This window comes from Schistocerca gregaria, chromosome X (genome assembly GCF_023897955.1).
Source record: "Schistocerca gregaria isolate iqSchGreg1 chromosome X, iqSchGreg1.2, whole genome shotgun sequence".
NCBI lineage: Eukaryota > Metazoa > Arthropoda > Insecta > Orthoptera > Acrididae > Schistocerca > Schistocerca gregaria.
The window spans coordinates 574,581,045-574,602,233 of NC_064931.1; the positions used below are offsets into that span (position 1 = coordinate 574,581,045).

General features: G+C 40.9%; 1 protein-coding gene across 2 annotated transcripts in view; it reads left to right on the forward strand.

Moving 5' to 3' along the window:
• LOC126298761 (cullin-2) overlaps positions 1-21,189 on the forward strand; it is a 168,831-nt gene that overhangs the window by 94,716 nt on the left and 52,926 nt on the right. For both annotated transcript variants that reach the window (XM_049990209.1, XM_049990212.1), the window contains exon 11: positions 10,201-10,278. In XM_049990209.1, the coding sequence (XP_049846166.1) occupies positions 10,201-10,278 (78 nt within the window). The remainder of the gene's footprint in view (positions 1-10,200; positions 10,279-21,189) is intronic.

Here is a 21,189-nt window from a genome sequence, read left to right on the forward strand (position 1 = left end):
ATCCAGTGCTTGGTCAGTTATTTTTCTAAACTTGGTTTAGTTTCCTTTGTACTTTGGTAATCATTCTTGCTACAGTTGCCTCATGGTCGATGATACTAGTTTCAACCTGAAAATCCTAAAATAGTCAGATCTATGTTTTGCCATCAGAGCTGATATACATTGAGGTAATATAAGTCACGGAATACCTCCTAATATTGTGTGGGACCTCCTTTTGCCTGGTATAGCATAGCAACTCAATGTGGCATGGACTAAACAAGTTGTTGGAAGTCCCCTACAGAAATATTGAACAATGCTACCTCTATAGCTGTCCAAAATTGCAGAAGTGTTGCCAGTTCAGGATATTGTGCGTGAACTGACCTCTCAGTTATGTCACATAAATGTTCAATGGAATTCATGTAGAGTGATCTGGGTAGCTAAATTATTCACTCAGAACTGTCCAGAATGTTCTTCAAACCAATCGCGAACACTTGTGGGCTGGTAACATGGCACGTTATTGTCCCTAAAAATTCCATTGCTGTTTGGGAACAGGAAGTCCATGAAGAGCTGCAAATGGTCTCTAAATAGCCAAAATAAGCATTTCCAGTCAATAGTTGGGTCCATGTAATGTAAACACAGCCTGCACCTTTATGGAGCCACCACCAGCTTACACAGTACTTTGTTTACAACTTGGGTCCATGGCTTTTTAAGGTCTGCAGCACACTCAAAGCCTACCATCAACTCTTACCAGCTGAAATTGGGACTCATCTGACAAGGCCATGGCTTTCCAGTTGCCTAGCATCCAACTGATATGGTTACAAGCCCAGGAGAGACACTGCAGGTGATGTCATTAACGAAGGCACTGTGTCAGTTGTCTGCTGTTGTAGTCCATTAACACCACATTTCATCCCACTATCCTAACAGGTGTGATTGTCGTATGCCCCACATTGATTTCTGTGATTATTTCACACAGTGTTGCTTGTATGTTAGCACTGACAACTCTACGAAAACGCCATTGCTCTTGGTCATTGAGTGAACACCATCGGCCACTGCATTGTCCATGGTGAGAGGTAATGCCTGAAATTTGGTATTCTCAGCATTCTCTTGGCACTATGGCTCTCTTAAATATTAAATTTCCTAACAATTTCTGAAATGGAATGGCCCATGTGTCTAGCTCCAAGTACCAATCCACGTTCAGAGTATCTTAATTCCCGTCATGTGGCCAGAATCACATCGGAAACCTATTGCCCTGGATCACCTGAGTGGAAATGACAGCTCCACCAGTGCACTGCTTTTATACCTTATGTACGCAATAGTACCGCCACCTGTATAAGTGTATTGGTATCCCATGACTTTTGTCATCTCAATATTTCTGTTGTGAGTGAACTAGTCTTATTTTGCAAGATGTCTTGTCACACACACTGTCTGCAAAACTGTAATTGCAGCAACTGATAGCTGGACAATTAAAGTTTCCTCCAATGACAACAGTATTGTTGGAGACCACATGTACTAGCAAGCTGGGATTTTGTAAGTAGTTTTCATTTACGTCTGGGAGTGAGTCTGGGGATCAATAGAGGGATCCAACCTTAAATTATCATCATTTTATCTGTTTTTTTTTTATGCTTGCTCTTGATACTGAGTCTTGCCCAAATATCACTTGCAGCTTCAGTTTCTATCTTGGTGGATTTGTTTGTTGTCTACTGTGACAAGTATACCACCTCCATTTCGGATTAGCCTTTCCTTCTTATGCAGATTCAGATTTCAGCGGTGCGTCAGTAGGATTTTCATAGTATCGTTGGGGGGTGGGGGAGGTGCCTTTTTTTTTTTTTTTTAGCTTATACTGATACTTCTATGCCTTGTACAGCTATCGTTACATGGACTGGATGACGTCTTGCCAAATTTAAAATAAATCAATAAAAATGTATACTCACACAGTCAGGTACATGGGTATTGGCCTCTGCTGTGTAGTGCACATCTAGTCTGTGTAGGAGGACTCTACAGTTCTTTGTCCTATTGCACAAGTTCAGTAAGTTACAGTCTAGCTTGTCGCAGAATCTTCAGCGTCTCTTGTTCAAGCCTTCTGCATGAGTACCACTATCAGTTCAGGCTTCGTATCTGCTAAACACCATTATATGGCAACGTTGATGGTTTTCATATGAAATAACATAAAAATAGATAGATGTGATTCATTTAACATTATTTCTCTCTCTCTCTCTCTCTCTCTCTCTCTCTCTCTCTCTCTCTCTCTCTCTCTCTCTCACTCTCACGCTCACGCTCACGCTCCCCCCCCCCCCCCCCCCCTTTACACACACACACACACACACACACACACACACAGAGAGAGAGAGAGAGAGAGAGAGAGAGAGAGAGAGAGAGAGAGAGAGAGAGAGTCTTGCTGTAAAACGTTCTTAGTTCTTAGTAATTAAGTACTGGATGTTATTCTGTGTCCATTCATGAACTTTGGTTCGAAGGAGTCTCTCGAACTATGGCTTTGTCAGTTGTGTGATGGTCTTGGCTACCGATTTGTAGGCATGCGTTGTCAGGTGGGGAGTTGTAGGAAGCTGCTACTCAAGTAAGAGACTACTTGTGGAGTGCATATGGCTTTTTTAGGCTAGATGGTAGTTTGAAACTCGCAGCTAAACACTCGCCTGTCAGTATGCAGATTTGGGCATCAGACCACATATCACAACCGTCACATTCACCCGTCGTTGTCCCTTTATCAGCTGCCCCTCTACTAGTCACTGTTAATACCAACTCTTTCTACTTCGTCTGCAGTGTCCATTGTCTTGCTGCAGTTGAACACTCCCTTTTCAACTATTGGCTAGTGCCAAACCCATGACTATGTCCTTGGTAACCATGACTAAATATATCCTCACGTAGCACCACTATTTTGCAGGAATCATCAACTAATGCACAACAGTGCTATGGATGGATACTTATGTGGTGCTTTCCTATGCTAAACTTTTCGTAGGCCATCTGGAGGTAGAATTTATAGCTACCAAAAGGTCTAAATATCTCTCCTCATTTAGAGTCATTCATTACATCTTCACCCTCCTCATTTGTTTCCAGGGTTTAGTTAGCCATCTTACTGGGGGTCGACCTCCACCTTCCATCTGCTGTAATAGGAACCTCTGTCTACATCAATCCTTAAATTCACAAATAACAACTCCATTTCAATTGCTACCACCAATTCCACAGCAAAAAGTCCCTCCCATATATCCTAGCAGCTTGTTGACAACACATTAGCAGTGACAAGCAGTCCACCTAATCTGCTTAAGATCTCTCCAAGGCCTTTGCCTACTGAAACTACCCGCCCAATCTTGTCCAGAAACAGATCTCCCATGCCTTACCTTCACATGCAAATAGTAATCCTCACACACCTGATGAACCACCATGAAAAGGAACCCTCCTTAAACTCTCTGGTCCAGGACTAGAATAACTGAACTACCTTCTCCCCCATAGCTTCCACTAAACATTCAAATGAGGAGTATCCTTCCAATAAGCCTCCCCTCCCGTTTCTAGAGTGGTATTTTGCCACCCATGCATCCGACACAGCATCCTTGTTTCTCTTGTTCAAGTTTGTGTTCTTTCTCTGCTGAACTTTGATGGCACACTAAGCGTAATTGTGAAGTGGAAACATGGAGGAACATCTGAGCATTGGGGAGGGTGATTGCATAAAATCATGTGAAATGCATCACCCCACGAGTTCAAATGTGCCACTAGCAGTCTAGCTCGCACAATGTCAGTGCACAAGAACCGGATACAATGGCTGAGTGTTCCTCATAAGCCATACATTTCTGTAGCCACTGCTAAGCGATATTTGGAGTGGTGTAATGTGTGATGCCATTGGACAGTGAATGACTGGAAACAAGTGATTCAGAGTGATGAATCAGGGTATACCGTGTGGCAATCTGATGAAAGGGTTTGGGTTTGGTGAATGGCTGTAGAATATTATCTGCTATCATGTGTAGTTCCAGCAGTAAAATACAGAGGGGGTGGCAATATGGTAAGGGGGTATTTTTTGTGGTTGGGGTGTGGACCCATTACTCCACTTAAAAACTAAATGTTGAAGGATATTAACATGATTGTATCAGCATGACAGTGGACATTATCATAAAGCAGCAACTGTGAGGCAATGATTTGTGGACAACAACAATACTGAAATGGACCGGCCTGCCTAGAGTCACACCGTGACCTACTCCAGCATCCAACATTAAAGCGTCCCCTCCAGAGTATAAACTATCATAAAGATGAAGGATATCAAAATCGGAGAACCACAGGAATTTTGATATATTGATTTCTACCTAACTGCTCAAGGAATACTTGTTGGTTATTATTAAAACACAGTTACTTGCAGAGGTCCAGCATGGGCTGTAATTATCGTATGGAAGTGAAACTTGGTGGACAGCCTAATGTGTTGCAGCAGAATTAATTTATATGAGACAAAAATTAGTTCCAGTTTTGGTCACCAGGTGTGAATCTCGAACTGTACGGCGTCTTGTCGACATCTCTGGTGCTCATATTGAACATATTGTGTAAGCGACTGGTAATAATATCAACAGTATACCTTTTCACTTGGTTGATCTTTTCTGCCCATGTCCTGTTCCTGATCCATTACATACGAAAGCATTTCTATACATCTTTCTTGACATTCACAGAACCAGATTTGCACCTGGTGGCCAAAATTGGAACTAATTTATTTCCACCTTAAATAGATTCCACAGTAATGCCTTAGAATATCTACCAAGTTTCACTGCCACATAATAATTACAGCCCACACTGGACCTCAGAGAATAGTTGCACTTTAATTACATCCACCTGGTATTTTAGGCCACATGTAAATCTGTGAACATTTGTGGGCTTAAATGCAAAGGCTACAGGACAAACGTACCACAGGCTATTTGATATTGTTGAGGAAGGTGAGTTGGGTGTTGGATGCATGTGCTTTAACATCTTGAATGCTTGAAACTAGTTTGGAGGATAGTGTCCTCATAGAGCACAGCCCTCAAATTACTCTTGATTTGTATGGGAGGCCTCCAGCCAGCGGCTAAGTCCCGCTCAAGGTCACCCACCTAGCGAGCAAACCAGAGAGCCATCTTAAAAAAATCACGAGCGGTCTGGCGCGACCCATAACCACCTCAATCATTCTTTTTTTAGAAAGGAAATAAGGAAAGGAGATAAGGATCTTTATTGTCTATAATAAATCATACAATCGCCGTTGATCTTTATTTTACAATTGCCATTACCAACTTTCGCCCATATAAAGAGGTACTCATCAGCATTTAATTTCTTTTTCTTTCTAGTACTCAAAACAAATGGCATACTTGGAACTAGAGTACCATAAGGCTGTTTAGCCAACAGTCCTGTAGTCTCGGAAATACTTCATGTTTTCCAGGTCAGAATGTTAGCATCAGGAAAAGCTTCAAGGCCACCATAATGTGCTTGATTGCCCCACACAACAGCAAGTGTGAGCCAAGTACTACCTCCAAACACTGCTTGTACATCACAGGTAAAATTCAGATGGAGTCCACGAAATACATTCGGACCTCCAATCAGCTGCTGTTTGTTAAATTGACCAGCAAGGTCAATATCAATTGCCTTCAAACTGCGATAGACAGGTACACACGAGCTCGCTGCGCGGCGGCCGGAAGTTGTTCGATAAGGCGTGCTGGGTTACACTGCGCCGCAGCGCGGAGCATCATTCGCTCTGCAAACGTCGAGGAGTGCGGACGCTTAGCTCTGGGTCTCCCTGGGCGTTGGCTTGCTACGTTCACTTGTGTTAACGTGCCACAGCAATGCCTCTGCGACGTGCATGGCGTCGTCGCTGGCAGCGCAGTGTACCTATCTATCGCAGTTTGAAGGCAATTGATATTGACCTTGCTGGACAATTTAATAAACAGCAGCTGATTGGAGGTCCGAATGTATTTCGTGGACTCCATCTGAATTTTACCTGTGATGTACAAGCAGTGTTTGGAGGTAGTACTTGGCTCACACTTGCTGTTGTGTGGGGCAATCAAGCAGATTATGGTGGCCTTGAAGCTTTTCCTGATGCTAACATTCTGACTTGGAAGACATGGAGTATTTCCGAGACTACAGGACTGTTGGCTAAACAGCCTTATGGTACTCTAGTTCCAAGTATGCCATTTGTTTTGAGTACTAGAAAGAAGAAGAAATTAAATGCTGATGAGTACCTCTTTATATGGGCGAAAGTTGGTAATGGCAATTGTAAAATAAAGATCAACGGCGATTCTATGATTTATTATAGACAATAACATGATTGGCAACCTGGCAGCCTCCTTACTCTTCATGCATCAAACAAATCTGGTGCTCGTTGATGAAGAAACACCTGCTGCCGTTGATCCCAGTTCTGTTCCTCATCTTCCCATGCCCACATTATTTGCATATCAAGCTGGTGGAGAGTTTGTACTGTTCTTTGTAATGGATGCTCAGAGGCTAGATTGATAGTGTGGCGATGATTGTGTACTGTCTTACTAGACACATTCTTCGAGTTGCCCCCAAACAAGCAGCAAGCACTTCTTTAGCATTCTCCTCGGCATACTTACAAGCCGTAATTTGTGGGTAGTGGTTGTCAGCTGGTATTTTTTACGAAGATCAATCATTATTTAAAAAATCTTCAAAGTTTTGTGCCTTATGATAGTGATTGACTATTCAAATGATTTGTTAAAGTGTATGCCAATTCAGCAGGCAACTTCACACAATGTAAGCTTGAAATGACTCTTAAAAGATATTTTGACAAACTGTACAGTGTATGCAAGAAGAATTGTTCCATTCACTCACACACACACACACGGTAAGCTCCAGTGAACAGCAATGAGAACGGAATTTGGGTTATATCTTACGTTACACAGGTGGATGTCTGTGGCAGTGTCCTGTGAGTATTTAGGAGGTGGTTTCTGATACAGAAAGCACAAAAGTTTGTAACTCCTGAGGGTAATCCAAAACTATTTGGACAGTTTGCCTCCCTTTTCCCTGTCATCTTAGTGTAGGCTAGAACGCTGCATCTGCATGGTGAACCAGCATGATCAGCGTTTGTTCCCTATCACTCACTCCACACACAGTGTGGAAGCATGCAGCTGGCAGTTTTCTCATTCGTCGTCACGTTGGGTGTGCACTCGCTGAATTTGGGGGAAGAGGTGAATGGCCCTGCCATGCGGCTAAGTAGATGATAGGAGTGAACATTTGAACTTAAAAAAAATAAAAAAAAAATATATATTGACATATGCCCTGTTCCAACTGGTTTCTGAGATAGAACACATTTAATGTACATTGTTATGTATTTCCTGTATTATTCAGTACGTTGACAGGTTTACGCATGTTCCTATGTACAGCAGTTAGTGACGATCAAAACATACATTTTAACAAATGCGTGTTCTAAGACATTCATGTCTGATAAACAGTCTACAATCAGGAATTTGACGTATTGGAAAGCGTCAACAGTATTCTTTGACAGCAGCAGGAGTACTACTATTGCAGAAGCGGTAAACATACCCCATATCTGCATATTCTTCGTTAGCATAGATCTGTGGCGTTTTAGCTAGCACGTACAAGGACAGTTAACTGGTGCTTTTCTTTGATACTCTCTCAGTCCCTCCCGCTATGTCACTCACAGCACACCATGAGCAACTGGGCATTCAATGGGCTACTTTAATGGCAGAAAGACATCCCGAGCAAAGAGATTGAGAGCAATGAGGGCAGTTGGGCTAGAATAAAATGTCAAAGAGGTTGGATGGGTAAGATGTATATGTGCAGGCCACCAGCCCCAAAAGGAAAATAAATTACATGTGTTTTATCTCAGAAACCATTTGGAATAGGACATATGTCCATACGAAGTTTGTTGCTTGAAATGAGCTTTTGTGCCATATCCTTAAATACTGACCATTCCTGTAGGATGTCACTGCATTTTCTTTGGTTATTTCTTGTACAGAATTCTAAACTAGTGTTGGTTCCCTTGGTTCAGAGCAGTTTCTATTTTTCTACTTGATAAGTAACTTACTAATGGTTGGTGTGGAAATGTGCCATGGTGGCTCTATGGGCTATGTTCCAGACTATGAATATAAATGCTTGGGGTTTGATCCCCGTTGGCCCTATAATTTTGTTCTGTTACTCATCACTTCTGACAGTGAGAAAACTGCCATTTTTTCAGAGTATATATAGGTGTATCCCTTCTAAATGGCTTTACAAGTTGATTTAGAGTTGGAATGAAGGCTAGCAAACACCACCATGCTTATTAATCTTTTAGTTCAGCCTTGCTTTACAGCATAATAAGTACAACATAGAAATGCTTCCTATCCTGACAGCCTTAGCAGCTACACTACACTACACTACTGACACGACTAAATTCAACTGACTCTGCACTTGTAAGTACTTGTGTCACTGGCCTCCTAGTAAGGTGGCGTAAGGCCATCGCATTGAATGGAAATTATGTTGAAATCTAGGGCTTTGTAGCCAAAAGAATGGGGAATAATAAGCTGTGTTGGAATCCTAAATAAAACCAACCTACTTTCAGGAAAAAATGTGTTGCATTATGTATTGAATGCCTCTTGTACGTAAAATACTTCAATGTAACCAACAATTGTTAATTAAAAAAAGTGATGTGCTGCGTGCACATAAAGGGTGATGTAATTTTTGTGCATATAACCTGCTAGGGTGCGCACTGCTTAGGACATCTAGTATAATACACATGGTTGTTTTGACTGGTAGTATCTTATACTCTGACTTCTTCTTTCAAGGTGTTTTGAAATGTTGAGATCGTATTGTTAGCATATTTGTGCTACATAATATGAGATTTCCAGGATATATACTACTCAAAATCAGTGTGTCACACAGTATCATATTCATGAGGAAAATTACATTCCTTTTGTACTTGGAGAAGAAAACAAATAACTTCTGCACCTAGACAAGTAATTTATCGACAGTGTCTTGTGTTGTAAGAGAAAATGTCAAATGCTAATGGTTCCATGCTTCTGACTGTGTAAAAATATTCTCTCTCTCTCTCTCTCTCTCTCTCTCTCTCTCTCTCTCTCTCTCTCTCTCTCTCTCTGTGTGTGTGTGTGTGTGTGTGTGTGTGTGTGTGTGTGTGTGTGTGTGTAAAAACTAGGTTAAGACAATCGTGCAAATGGTCAGCATGTTGCTGTATATTTCTCTGAGAGGGTGTTAATAATTGCAAAACTGGCTTGTTCCATATTATAGGGAGATGTCACAATTATTGATCAATGCATCATGCAATTTACTAATCTGAAGTTAAAACTTCACAGAAGTTCTCTCGCAAAAATTGCAGGACTAGCACTGCTGGAAGGAAGAATATTGTGGGGACATGGCTTAGCCACAGCCTGAGGAATGTTTCCAATTTTTGCCCTGCAGCAGAGTGTGTGCTGATATGAAACTTGCTGGTAGAGTAAAGCAGTGTACCAGACAGAATCTCGTAACTCAGAACCTTTGCCTTTCGTGGGCAAGTGCTCTACCAACTGAGCTACCCAAGCACGACTCAACCCATCCTCACAGCTTTTACCTCCTTTCTTCCAGGAGTGCTAGTCTTGCAAGTTTCACAACAAAGCTTCTGTGAAATTTGGGAGGTAGGAGATGAGGTATTAGCAGAAGTAAAGTTGTGAGAACGGGTCGAGAGCCGTGCTTTTGTAGCTTAGTCAATAGAGCACTTGCCTCCAAAGGCAAAAGTCCAGAGTTTGCGTCTTGGTCCAGCACATCTTCCAGGAAGTTTCATGTCAATGCACACTCCATTGCAGAGTGAAAATTTCATTCTGGAGACAAATGCTATTGCTTTAATTATTGGTGTGCTTTCTGTAGCCTTATTTCAAAGACAGTCATAGAGTATTCTTGTTTAGATTAGATGAATTTTTGGATATAGTAAGTGGGTAATTTCCCCAACCCCTACCAAAAAAAAAAAAAATAATAATAATAAAGAAGTCATGTAATATTTTGTGTAATGTAATATCTTGTATAGACACCTTTTATTAACCTAACACGTTCCACATCATTACGAAGTGTCATATCCATGATCTATGGAACAAGTACTAATCTAATCTCTAGGCAATTCTTCTGTTAATAATATGTTATGTAGAAATCCAAGCTCAATATTATGCCCTAGTTCTACATGTAAGTAGCTACGAAACATTTCTTTACCACATGTTGGACAGCTAAGCCTTCACATATTATCCTTGAAATTTTGAAGTGTGTTTATTTGCACAGGCTGGAGCTTGGCCTCTTACGCAGACGACAATTACATCATTCTCAGTACCTAAGGAACTGGAGAAAGCTGTTCAAAAGGTAATTAAACATGTTCTTTCCAAGAAAAATGCATGTTTAATTTTTATTATCTTTATGTGAACCATTGCATTAACCAAATGCTCCTTTGTTGAAAAATAATAATGAGAAAAATAAATCATTAGTGCATCTTTTTTTTTACAGTTATTGGGCACACTTAAACAAAAATAAAACAACCACCTTCATTGATGTGCTCCTAAGTTAACTGAGAGGTACAGTACAAATAAGTCTGTGAGTGCAAGATATAGTTTATCGCCAGCCCCCCCCCCCCCCCCCCCAAAAACTAACTCACTCTCTCTCTCTCTCTCTCTCTCTCTCTCTCTCTCTCTCTCTCACACACACACACACACACTCACTCACTCACTCACTCACTCACTCTCTCACTCTCTCTCTCTCTCTCTCTCTCTCTCTCTCTCACTCTCACTCTCACACTCTCATACCCCCTGCCCCCCTTCGACACACACACACACACACACACACACACACACACACACACACACAGTGTGAGGCAGGCACAAATACAAAAGTTATATTTTGAAATGTGTGGAGCCCAGTGAGGTTTCTTCCGTTCCTTGCCTGTAGCAAAGTTTAATATTTTTCAGGCTCTGTTAATACACATGCTAGACACTTTATTCACCCCCTTTTATTCCATCTCCTTTTAATCTTCCGAGTTAGGCATATAATCCAGCAACATTACTTTTTAATCAGGATGATGGTGTTATTTTTATGTTGACAAACTGCCTGTTGTCTTCTGTCTCAGGTTCATCAGTCAACGGTCGTCTGATGATTTTTCTAGCGTTTCACCAGCATGAGTGGCTGGCATTGTCAGTTTCGCCCTCCATTGCTGGTAGTGAACCGGAACCGAGCTCGCGGCCACAGACTGTATGTACCTGTTGCACTCTCCGCTGTTATTTCCAGTGTGGTTCTCCTTTTGCTGCCGGCAACAGATGTTCGCTGCAGCACGGGAAGCCAGGATGTGTTCACCTTGAGGCTTTCTTCTTTCTTCTTGGAGCTATTCTCCTCTTTGTGTATTTCTAAAGCTTCTCTGAACAAGAGGTTGTGATAGCTCTTCTCTACAGCAAGGCAATTCCTGACATGTCACGCACAGTAGTCAACCTCACTGAATGATAATTGACTGAAAAGGAAGAGTCAGGCCTTCAAAAAGGAGGGAATTTTGCTATCATCCTGAGAACTATACCTATGGAGGATACCACTGCTAATACCAAAGCGGCAATTTGGGCCCTTCCCTGTGAAAGAGCAGAGGAAATAGGCACTGAAACAGCCAGGATACTGTGCCGAGCAAAATCACCAGCTTTCAAACTGAAGAATGAAGAGGTACAAACTACTAAGATTCAAAGTGCCGACAAGAATATATTGGCACTGCCTGCAGATAAAGGAAATACGACCGTCATAATGAAGACCGAAGATTATGAGCAGAAGATCTGGGACCTCTTAGATCCAACAATGTACCAAAAACTAAGTGCAGATATGATGCACCATATTTCATTGAATTCAGAGTGGTTTAGCAAGATGTCTTCTCTGCTGGCAAACATAAAGAGAAACTTGCACAACACAGACGCCCTACCATCTTGGCTGTATGGATTACCAAAGATCCATAAGGATAACATTCCACTCAGTCTGATTGTTAACACTCCTGGCTCGCCGTTGTATAAACTGGTAAAATTCTTTGCCTCTGCTCCATCCGCACATGGGGGAGGCTAATTCGTACATAAAGGACTACTCACGACATTTCATTGAGAAGCTGAAGAAAGTAAAATTTGCACCAAATGACATCCTGGTCAGCTTTGATGTTGTTTCTTTGTTTGCGGAAGTGCTACTCAGTGATTCTCTGGAGCACATTGGTTCCATTTTCCCACAAGACATCTCAAAGCTCTTTTATGCATGTCTCACCATGAGCTATTTCACATGGAATGGCAACTTCTACAAACAGCTGGAAGGCATTTGCCATGGATAGTCCTCTTTGTCGTGTGGTGGCCAACTTCTTCAGGGTACACTTCGAAGCCCAGGCACTGGCTTTTCACCTTGTAAACCCAAGGTGTGGTACAAATGTGTCAATGATATCTTTGTTGTATGGAGCAATGGTGAGGAACAGCTCGATGACTTCCTAAGACACTTGAACAGTCTTCATGCCAACATAAAGTTTACCGTGGAAATAGAAAAGGGCAGAAAACTGCCATTTCTAGATGTGCTGGTCACAAGGGATGGTGACAACCTGTGGCACAGCATGTATCGAACACACACACACACACACACACACACACACACACACACACACACACACACACACACAGAGAGAGAGAGAGAGAGAGAGAGAGAGAGAGAGAGAGAGAGAGAGAGAGAGAGAGGGGGGGGGGGGGGGGGGAGGAGGACACCCCCCCCTCCAGCCAGAAAAGTGCATGATTAATACGCTCGTGATGCGATGCGAGCATGATGAATATGCGAGCCGCAGTGGCCTCAGATGCTATATGCGCCACCTGAAAAGTGTTCTGAGAAGCAATGGGCACTCCAGAAGTTACAGTATATTAGAACTATAACAGAGTCAAACACTTGGTGAAGTGACATATCAGAAAAAAGAGTGGGAATGTATGGCAGAAAGGCTGTACCCAACAAAGTGATGAACAGGACCATCTGTATATTGCGCAGTCATGGCATAAAGCCTATTTACAAACCGACAAGGAAGATCAAAGAGTGTCTCAGATTGGCAAAGGATAAAAGGGACCCCACTTGCAATGTCGGGAATAGACAACGTACCATACACATGCAAAAAAGTTTATTTTGAAATTACTGGACGATCAACAACACCAGGATCACAGAACATTACTGACGTTGCAGGTTGGGGCAGGTGGAGAAATCAGCTGTGGCAGAGCATGCACTGTGTGAGGCCGACCACGTACCAAGTTGTAAAATTCGCTGACGCGGGTGTTCTGGCTGTAGAGAAGAGCTATCATATCCGCTTGTTCAGAGAAGCTATACAAATACACAAACACGAGAATAGCTCCAACAAGAAATAAGAAAGCCTCAAGGTAATCGGATCCTGCCTTCCCGTGCTACAGCAAACAACAGTTGCAGGTGGCAAGAGGAGAACCGCACTGGAAATGACTGCAGAGAAGCCCTTGGATGTTGGTGCAGCAGGTATATATAGTCTGCGGCTGCGAGCTTGGCTCCAGGACCCAAGACAGAAGCCAACAGGCAGTTTGTCAACAAGTGGCCACAAAAGCCATAACAATTTTGTATTTTTATGGTGTTAATCTGATTTCCTTAACTTTAATAATTACAACATATACAGACTTCCTAAAAGTAAAGTAAATTCCAAGTAAAAGAGATCTTGAAAAAGCATGAAGTTTTGTCAGTCAATGGCTAGAAAGTAATTAGCTGAGGAATGTGAAAACCAGTAGCACTTAATAAAGCAACACAATAAGATTGCTGCAATTTCTTCCAAAACAAGCATTTTGGTTTCTGATGTATTTCTCCCAGTGTCTTTGTCATTTTTTCTATATATGTTGGAAAGTTTTGGCTTGCAGCCACTATTTTGAGCTTTGCGGTACTGTGCTGGATCTTATGGACTGTGTAAAATGGAAGCTGGGTCAACTGCGTTATTCAGTTTTTCACATAGAGGGAGAAACCTGCATACTTTTTTTTTTAAATAAAGAAATGTGGTTCATTCCTGTTGGGGTTGTGCAGTTTTCAGAATTGTCACTTTTTTGGTTTCATCAATACTCGGTGCTGGTAAATTACGTCAAGTTACTTTATTAATCATTTGGCCAGGAAAGTGGTGCTGATGCTAGACAGTAACATCACATGCCTATCCCAAAATAAAATTATTTGTCTCAGTTGGGATTTCTAAAGGTTCTCTCCAGACAACAATGCTACTTTTCAATCTGTAAATTATGTTACAGAAACTTTAAATGACAAAATACTGCCATCTGTTATTTTCTGTGACTTGTCTAAAACATTTGATTGTGCAGTTCATAACATTCTCCTAGAAAATCTCAAATATTATCATAGCAGAGAACTTATTGGTAATGAGTTAACCTCCTATGCGACTAAAAGAATGCAGTGTATCACATGAAGAAACCCAAGGAGAGAACACAACAAAACATCATCTTCAGAATGGGGAATAAGCACTTAAAGTGTGTGGCGGGATGACTAGTAGGTCTGCTGTTGTTGTTGTTACATGTAAATGGCCTGCCCCATACATCTGAGAGAGAGAAATATAAAATTAACCTCAAACACAAACTTAAATTACATCTCCCCGACAGTTACTCCAACTCTGTAAAAGAATATCACATACAATGATTTATATACAAGATAATCATGTAAGTGGCCAGCACTTACAGTACTTAACCATATTCACTGAGAAAATTGCAAAACTGACTCATCCCACATTATATGGAGAAATCACAATTGTGTTGCATGGTATGGGAAGTAACTGAACTAAAAATTACGTAACCTTTAACACACTGCAACATTACTATACCTTTTTTTGGCTGTCTGTAGCCATTTATCTCCTACAGCTGAGCAAGTCTGGTTAGTCCCACTATTATATGATGAGAACTTTTAACTATGTAGGGAGCATGGGAATGGAATGGGGCACTAGTTAGATCAGCTCAGAGACCTAAGACACACAGAATGAAAAGCTGACATTTGTCATTTTCTATCTAAATGTATGTTAGTAATTTCATTCGGTGTTGTCATTTTATTCTAGCAAATGCTAATAGGTCTGGATTACTGCTTTACTTCTCTGTGGTTGTCTTTTGGATCTGTAGGGGATCAAAATTCACTATATGTACTCCTGAAGAGTGTAGAACATACTTCATTATTGTGAGGATTTCCAGTCGATTTGTGCTCTTCATGTATTTGGCACCTGTAAATCCCAACTTACTCCCCAAATAGAATCATCCAAATTGCTCGTGGTTCAGTTCAGTTCAGTACATAATTGAAAGAGGAAATGTCTGTTTACCCAGGTGACTAAAATAAATTAAGAACAGAGCTAGGTGATACAGCAACCAAGAGGGCTCATCAGTCAGTGGTGTAAGTATCATACCGGCAAATGTTGCCCTCATTCGGTATTAAGTCGTCACTGAAAAGGAACATTGTGTGTGTTGGACAGTGACTCTTGAGAATAGGAACCTACAAACTCTAGTGAGTCTTACCGAGTAAGGTGGCACTGTGGTAAGACACTGGACTAATATTCAGTGGGACAGCAGTTCAAATCCACAATCAGTCACCCAAATTTTGGTTTTTTGGCGATTTGTGATTCCCATAAATTACTTCAGTCTAATGCCAGGATAGTTCTTTTGAAAACGTACAGCAGGTTTCCTTCCCTATCCTCCCCATTTCGAGCTTCTCAGTCTCTAATGCCTTTGTCATTGATGGAACATTAAATTCTAATCTTGCTTTATAGTCAATGTTGTCAGCAAATCAAGCCTAGTAAGCTCCCTCATACTACTCCTGATGAGAATAGATCACTTCAGTCTGTCTGCTTAAAAAGTTTTCTCACTTGGTGAATGTATGGAGCTGTATGTAACATTTCTGTTACTTCTCACTTTAAGAATGCCTTGTTTTTATTTGCTGACAGGTTTGGGATTTGTACTCAGCTTTATATTCAGTATCTGATATAAACTGTGTCATGACTGACAGCATTGTATAATTGTTCATAGGAAGTTTCTTATAATATTCTTATATGACTGACTGGTAGTTTGGTATACATTTTTAACTTGTCATGGGTGTAATGCGAGAGTCTCTTAACTTCACTCTTTTGTCAAAAGACTGGCAAAATAATATATATAATTATATGACAATTTCATTATGTGCTAACTGAAACTCAAACCTGAAATCCCTGGCAGTACACCTCCAGTTACACTAGTCTTTCTGGATTGATTTAGTTTCAACATTCCAATTACTTGCCTCGTTATTGTCCAAGCCTCTACTCCACTACAAGTACAACATGGTTACTGTAACATTTGTAAAATGGTTGAGACATTGTTATGTTAATTGGAAATGTAGTGTTTATTTCCTATGTAATAGGAAGCAAATGGAAACGAGATATATTTGAACCATTGTTTGTAGCTTTCTGTATTAGTTTGGTTCACTTAGCTGTAACTATTGTCATTTTGTGTAGTGTTTGAAAAGTATTTAGTTTTTACATATAGAGCTTTGTGGCACTACATTTTTTTTCTTTTTCAAAAAAAGAAAAATTTGAAATGAGGTTGATAGTATGCTGAAAGCGGAGAACAACAGTCTGTAGAATTCTCTCTTTAAGTTATTATTGGGTTGGCTCATAAGTTCATAGCATTTTTGTTTTGCATGTTGGTGTACCGCTTGCTATGTGTTTATTTATCAATTCTCATTTTTTAATTTGTAGTTCAATATTGCTATTTGAGTTTACATACTGTCATTTTGAGGTAGTGAGTGGGACTGTGGATGGTAGAAACTGGAGTGCCAAGTGAAGAAATGAAAACATTTCGGACAGACATTGAGTTCAATAGAGGATTAACAGCAATGGAGCCAGCCAGAAACATTTGCGCTCTGTATGGGGATAATGCCATTGGACAGAGCATGACAAGAAAATTGTTTTCTCGTTTTAAGGAGGATCATTTTAACATTAGTGACTCTCCACGTTCAGGAAGGCGTTTGGGGTTTGATGAAGACCTTTTAAAAGCTTTAATCCTCAATGATCCATGTCATTGTACTCGAGAACTGGTATATGTGATGAACTGTGGTCATTCCACCACCGTAAGACATTTGCATGCAGTCGGGAAGGATAAAAAAATTCAGGTGTGTGGATACCACATGCTCTAAACCAAAATCACAAAAATCAGCAGGTGGCCATATGTGCATCTCTGCTTGCTCACAAGTGACAACACTGGACTTGCATTTGGGAGGACGACAGTTCAAACCTGTGTCCGGCCATCCTGATTTAGGTTTTCCATGATTTCCCTAAATCACTTCAGGTAAATACTGGGATGGTTCCTCTGAAAGGGCACGGCTGACTTCCTTCCCCATCCTTCCCTAATGTGATGGGACCAATGACCTCTCTGTTTGGTCCCCTCTCCCAAATAAACCAACCAACCACAAACAGCACCACCCATTACTATACTGTATCATTACTGGTGATGAGAAATGATGTCTTTATGCTACTGTAAGGAAAAGAAAGGAATGGTTGGCCCTAAACAAAGCAGCAATTCCCTGTACAAAGACCTATGCACACCTAAAAGGGATAATACTGTACATCTGGTGGAACAGTGAGAGTGTGGTGAACTACTGCAGACTGATGTAAATGTTGGAGGAGAATATATTATTGATGACTGAAGTGTCTGCTATGTGTATCTGTTGGGTTTATTAAACTTATGGAGAAACATGAGGAACTTGTGCACCAACCTAATACGTAACTATGCAAATTGATGGCAAGACAGTAACATTAGAACTGCCTGTAAACGAAGATTGATGTTTAACTTGATGAGGTCATTAGTGACGGAGCACTAGCTTGGATCGTGCAGGAAGTTAGCTGTGACCTTTTCAAAGGAACCATCCCACAACTTTCAGAATACTGTTTCTCCAGTGTCTTTAATCAGTACAGCACACTCATTCTGTGTTACATCCTGCTTAAGTCATGGGTTTTGTTGGGAGGGGTGCTGTATGCAGTTGAAGGATGTGGTGATAGCATAGCCTACTTAAAATTTACATTTCGGGAATTAACACCCTTGTTGTTTTATTTATTTATTTTCAATTTTACTGTTGCTCTCCTATTTAAAGTTAAGGAGTAAGGAACAAAATGTAAATTGAAACAAAGTGACATTTTTCCAACTCTCCTTTACTGAGAGTAATCTGATGACTTACGAAAGTCTTGTAGTATGAGGTACTGCTTCTACTTCAGGTAACTCCACATGCCATATTTCAGGTTGATACTGCCCAGCCTCATGTGCCGAGTAATTTGCAAACCACCTTCAGTGGAACAAACACTGTTGATGCTTTGTCGACTCGCTTGTAAACTCTAAGGAGAAACATTAACAAGGAACATATCCATTCCTACCACAATATTTAGAGGGTTAGATTTCAGTGAGACTTCACAGCATACTGAATTCTCAGAGATAAAGCTTATGTACAGTTCTCAAATCTTAATCTATTGTATATTCTCATGACTCTAATTAGTAATGTTACAGCTCTTTTCAGTCATATGTACGGTTCTTGGTGTTGCAGTTTCCGTGAATATTTGTTGGCAATAAGTTTGCATTATATGGGAGTATATGCTGATTTTTAGTGAAATTTTAAGTTTTACATTTAAAAAATGCCAGCAATAATTTTACTAACCATATACAGGGTAAAGAAAAAATGCTGCACTTGGCAGTTGGCATGCAATTCCTCATCCCAGTTCACGACAAAACTGTATCTAGCAAAACCTAGTCCCACCAGTAGGTTGAATAGAAATGCAGTTTTAAAAAACGAGGCTCTGGCAATGCTGTACTGCATGCAGTGTGGCCAAGAACAGATAGCATGAAATCTGCATTGTGCCAAAGCTGGTCCATTGTCGCAGTGAGATGAGACAGTGCCGTGGGGAACAGAAGTGCAGTCTCACCATTGTTTGAGTCGCATTCGTGCTCTCCCCCTCCCCCTCCACCTACCCCTTCCCCTCCATTCTTATCAGAATGGCACTTTTGAGGGTACTGAACAGCAGCAGCAGCAGCAGCAGCTTGGTTATTGGATGCACCCAGCACCAAAAATATATTGATATATTCATTGTTGTCTACTCCACCATGAAGTTGCCATACATGAACTGTACAGGACCAGTTGTCGTTGTGCACTGTGCAGTTTACAGACACATGCATGCAGTTTAATGGATCCCACGGTCATCTGATAGGCTGTTGTCAAGTGACAAAATGGTATCCTGTATATAAATGATGAGAACTAGGGAATGAACATGTAAAACATGTTCCTCTGAGATGCGCTGCACGATGTGATAGTGTAGCCGACACCTCATTTTTAAACATGTTTTCAAAATGCACCTGATCTGATTTTGCTAGATAACCTATTGTCTTGAATCATGGAGGAGGAATTGTATATCAACCTCCAAGTGCAACATTTTTTCTTCACTCTGTATAGTCATGAGAAATTCAAGTAGAGACACCATGTATAATCATCACCCTGAAGGCAGTGCGACTGTATTGTGGCCTGAATTATACAAGACATCAAAAATATTGAAAAACCATCCTGCCACATGACCATTCGACCACCAACAACACTAACTGTATACTAACACGACCTGACAGTGTCCTGTTGGCAAGTAAGATGCCTCACCTTATGTGATTTACTCATTTTGTTTCTTCTGTGAATAATGAGACTCAAGATTCATCAGTTCAGGTGATCTCCTCCCATACCTCAAGTACTGTATTTACTCGAATCTAAGCCGCACTTTTTTCCCGGTTTTTGTAATCCAAAAAACTGCCTGCAGATTTGAATCAAGTGCAAAGTAAGCGGAAGTTCTGAAAAATGTTGGTAGGTACCGCCACTACTGACTTCTGCCATCGAATATACGTAGCACTACACAGACATGCTTTGCAGGCACAAAGATAAAGACTGGTGCCAAAACCTCCGCGTCAGTATATAAATTTTAAAAGAAAGGTAGAAGACGAGCTTTTTTTCTCTCCCCGAGTTTTGACCACTGCATTTTCATACATTATCCAACGAAGTAAATAGAAATTCTGTATTGTTCGTCTTCGAATGTAGCAGCCTTTCAAATATTCATAGCAACAAAAATATATTGCTTTACACAAAAATACCAACAATGCACAAGGTTTAGGATTGTTGCACGAGTTGATATGCTAGGGCTCATTAAGATTTCCTGTAGCAGCACCTATTGTTTCGTGGAATTTTGTGAAGTGCTTGTTCATGTGAACCATAATGAGGCACTTTCATTATAGTGCCAAATTCAAGAGGGGAGTTATTTCTTTTGCGGAACAAAGTTCTAATCGTGCTGCAGGTCTGCGATACGGGATTGGTGAGAGCAACATCAGGCGATGGTGACTGCAGAGAGACAAATTATTTGAATGTTCGAGTAGCAGGAAAGCATTTAGTGGGCCAAAGTGTGGCTGATATTATGCACTAGAAGTGATTTTAAATGAATTTGTTAAGGAACAGCATCAGAAACTCCTGCCTGTGAACACCGAAATTTTAAAAATTAAGGCACATGAAATTGCTAGAGAGCAAAAAATAAAAAATTTTAAGGCTAGTCGCAGCTGGATTGATCTGTTTATGAAGTGCTGGGTTTTTTCAATTCAGAGGTGAACTTGAGTTGCACAGAAGCTGCCGAAAAAGTATGAAGAAAAACTTGTGGAATTTCAGCGCTTCATAATTAGGCAGTGCACAGAAAAGCAATACCTTCTTGATCAGATAGGAAATGCTGACCACACTCTTGTGTATTTTGACATGCCGTCAAATTATTCAGTTGATGCCAAAGGAAAGAAAGACAAAAGTGTTCTCACATCAGGGGGTGAAAAACAGCAGATGTCCATCATGCTTGCTTGCACAGCATATGGACATAAATTACCCCATTCATAGTTTTCAAGCGAAAGACTTTACCGAAATCGGAAGTGTTTCCAAAAACTGTAATTGTACGAGCAACTGGAACTGGGTGGTTTTCAGAGGACATGGTGCTGGAATGGATTAGGCATGTGTGGAATCGTCGTCCTGGTGCAATGCTTGGTTTACGCAGTCTCTTCGTATCAGATGCATACGCAGGCCATACGACACCTGCAGTAAAACGAAAATTAGAGGGAAGCAAAACAGACTTGGCAGTAATTCCAGGCAGAATGACGTCAATTCTGCAACCACTTGACGTCTGTTTGAATAAACCATTTAAGGACAAACTTAAACCCATGTACCCAGAGTGGCTTTCGA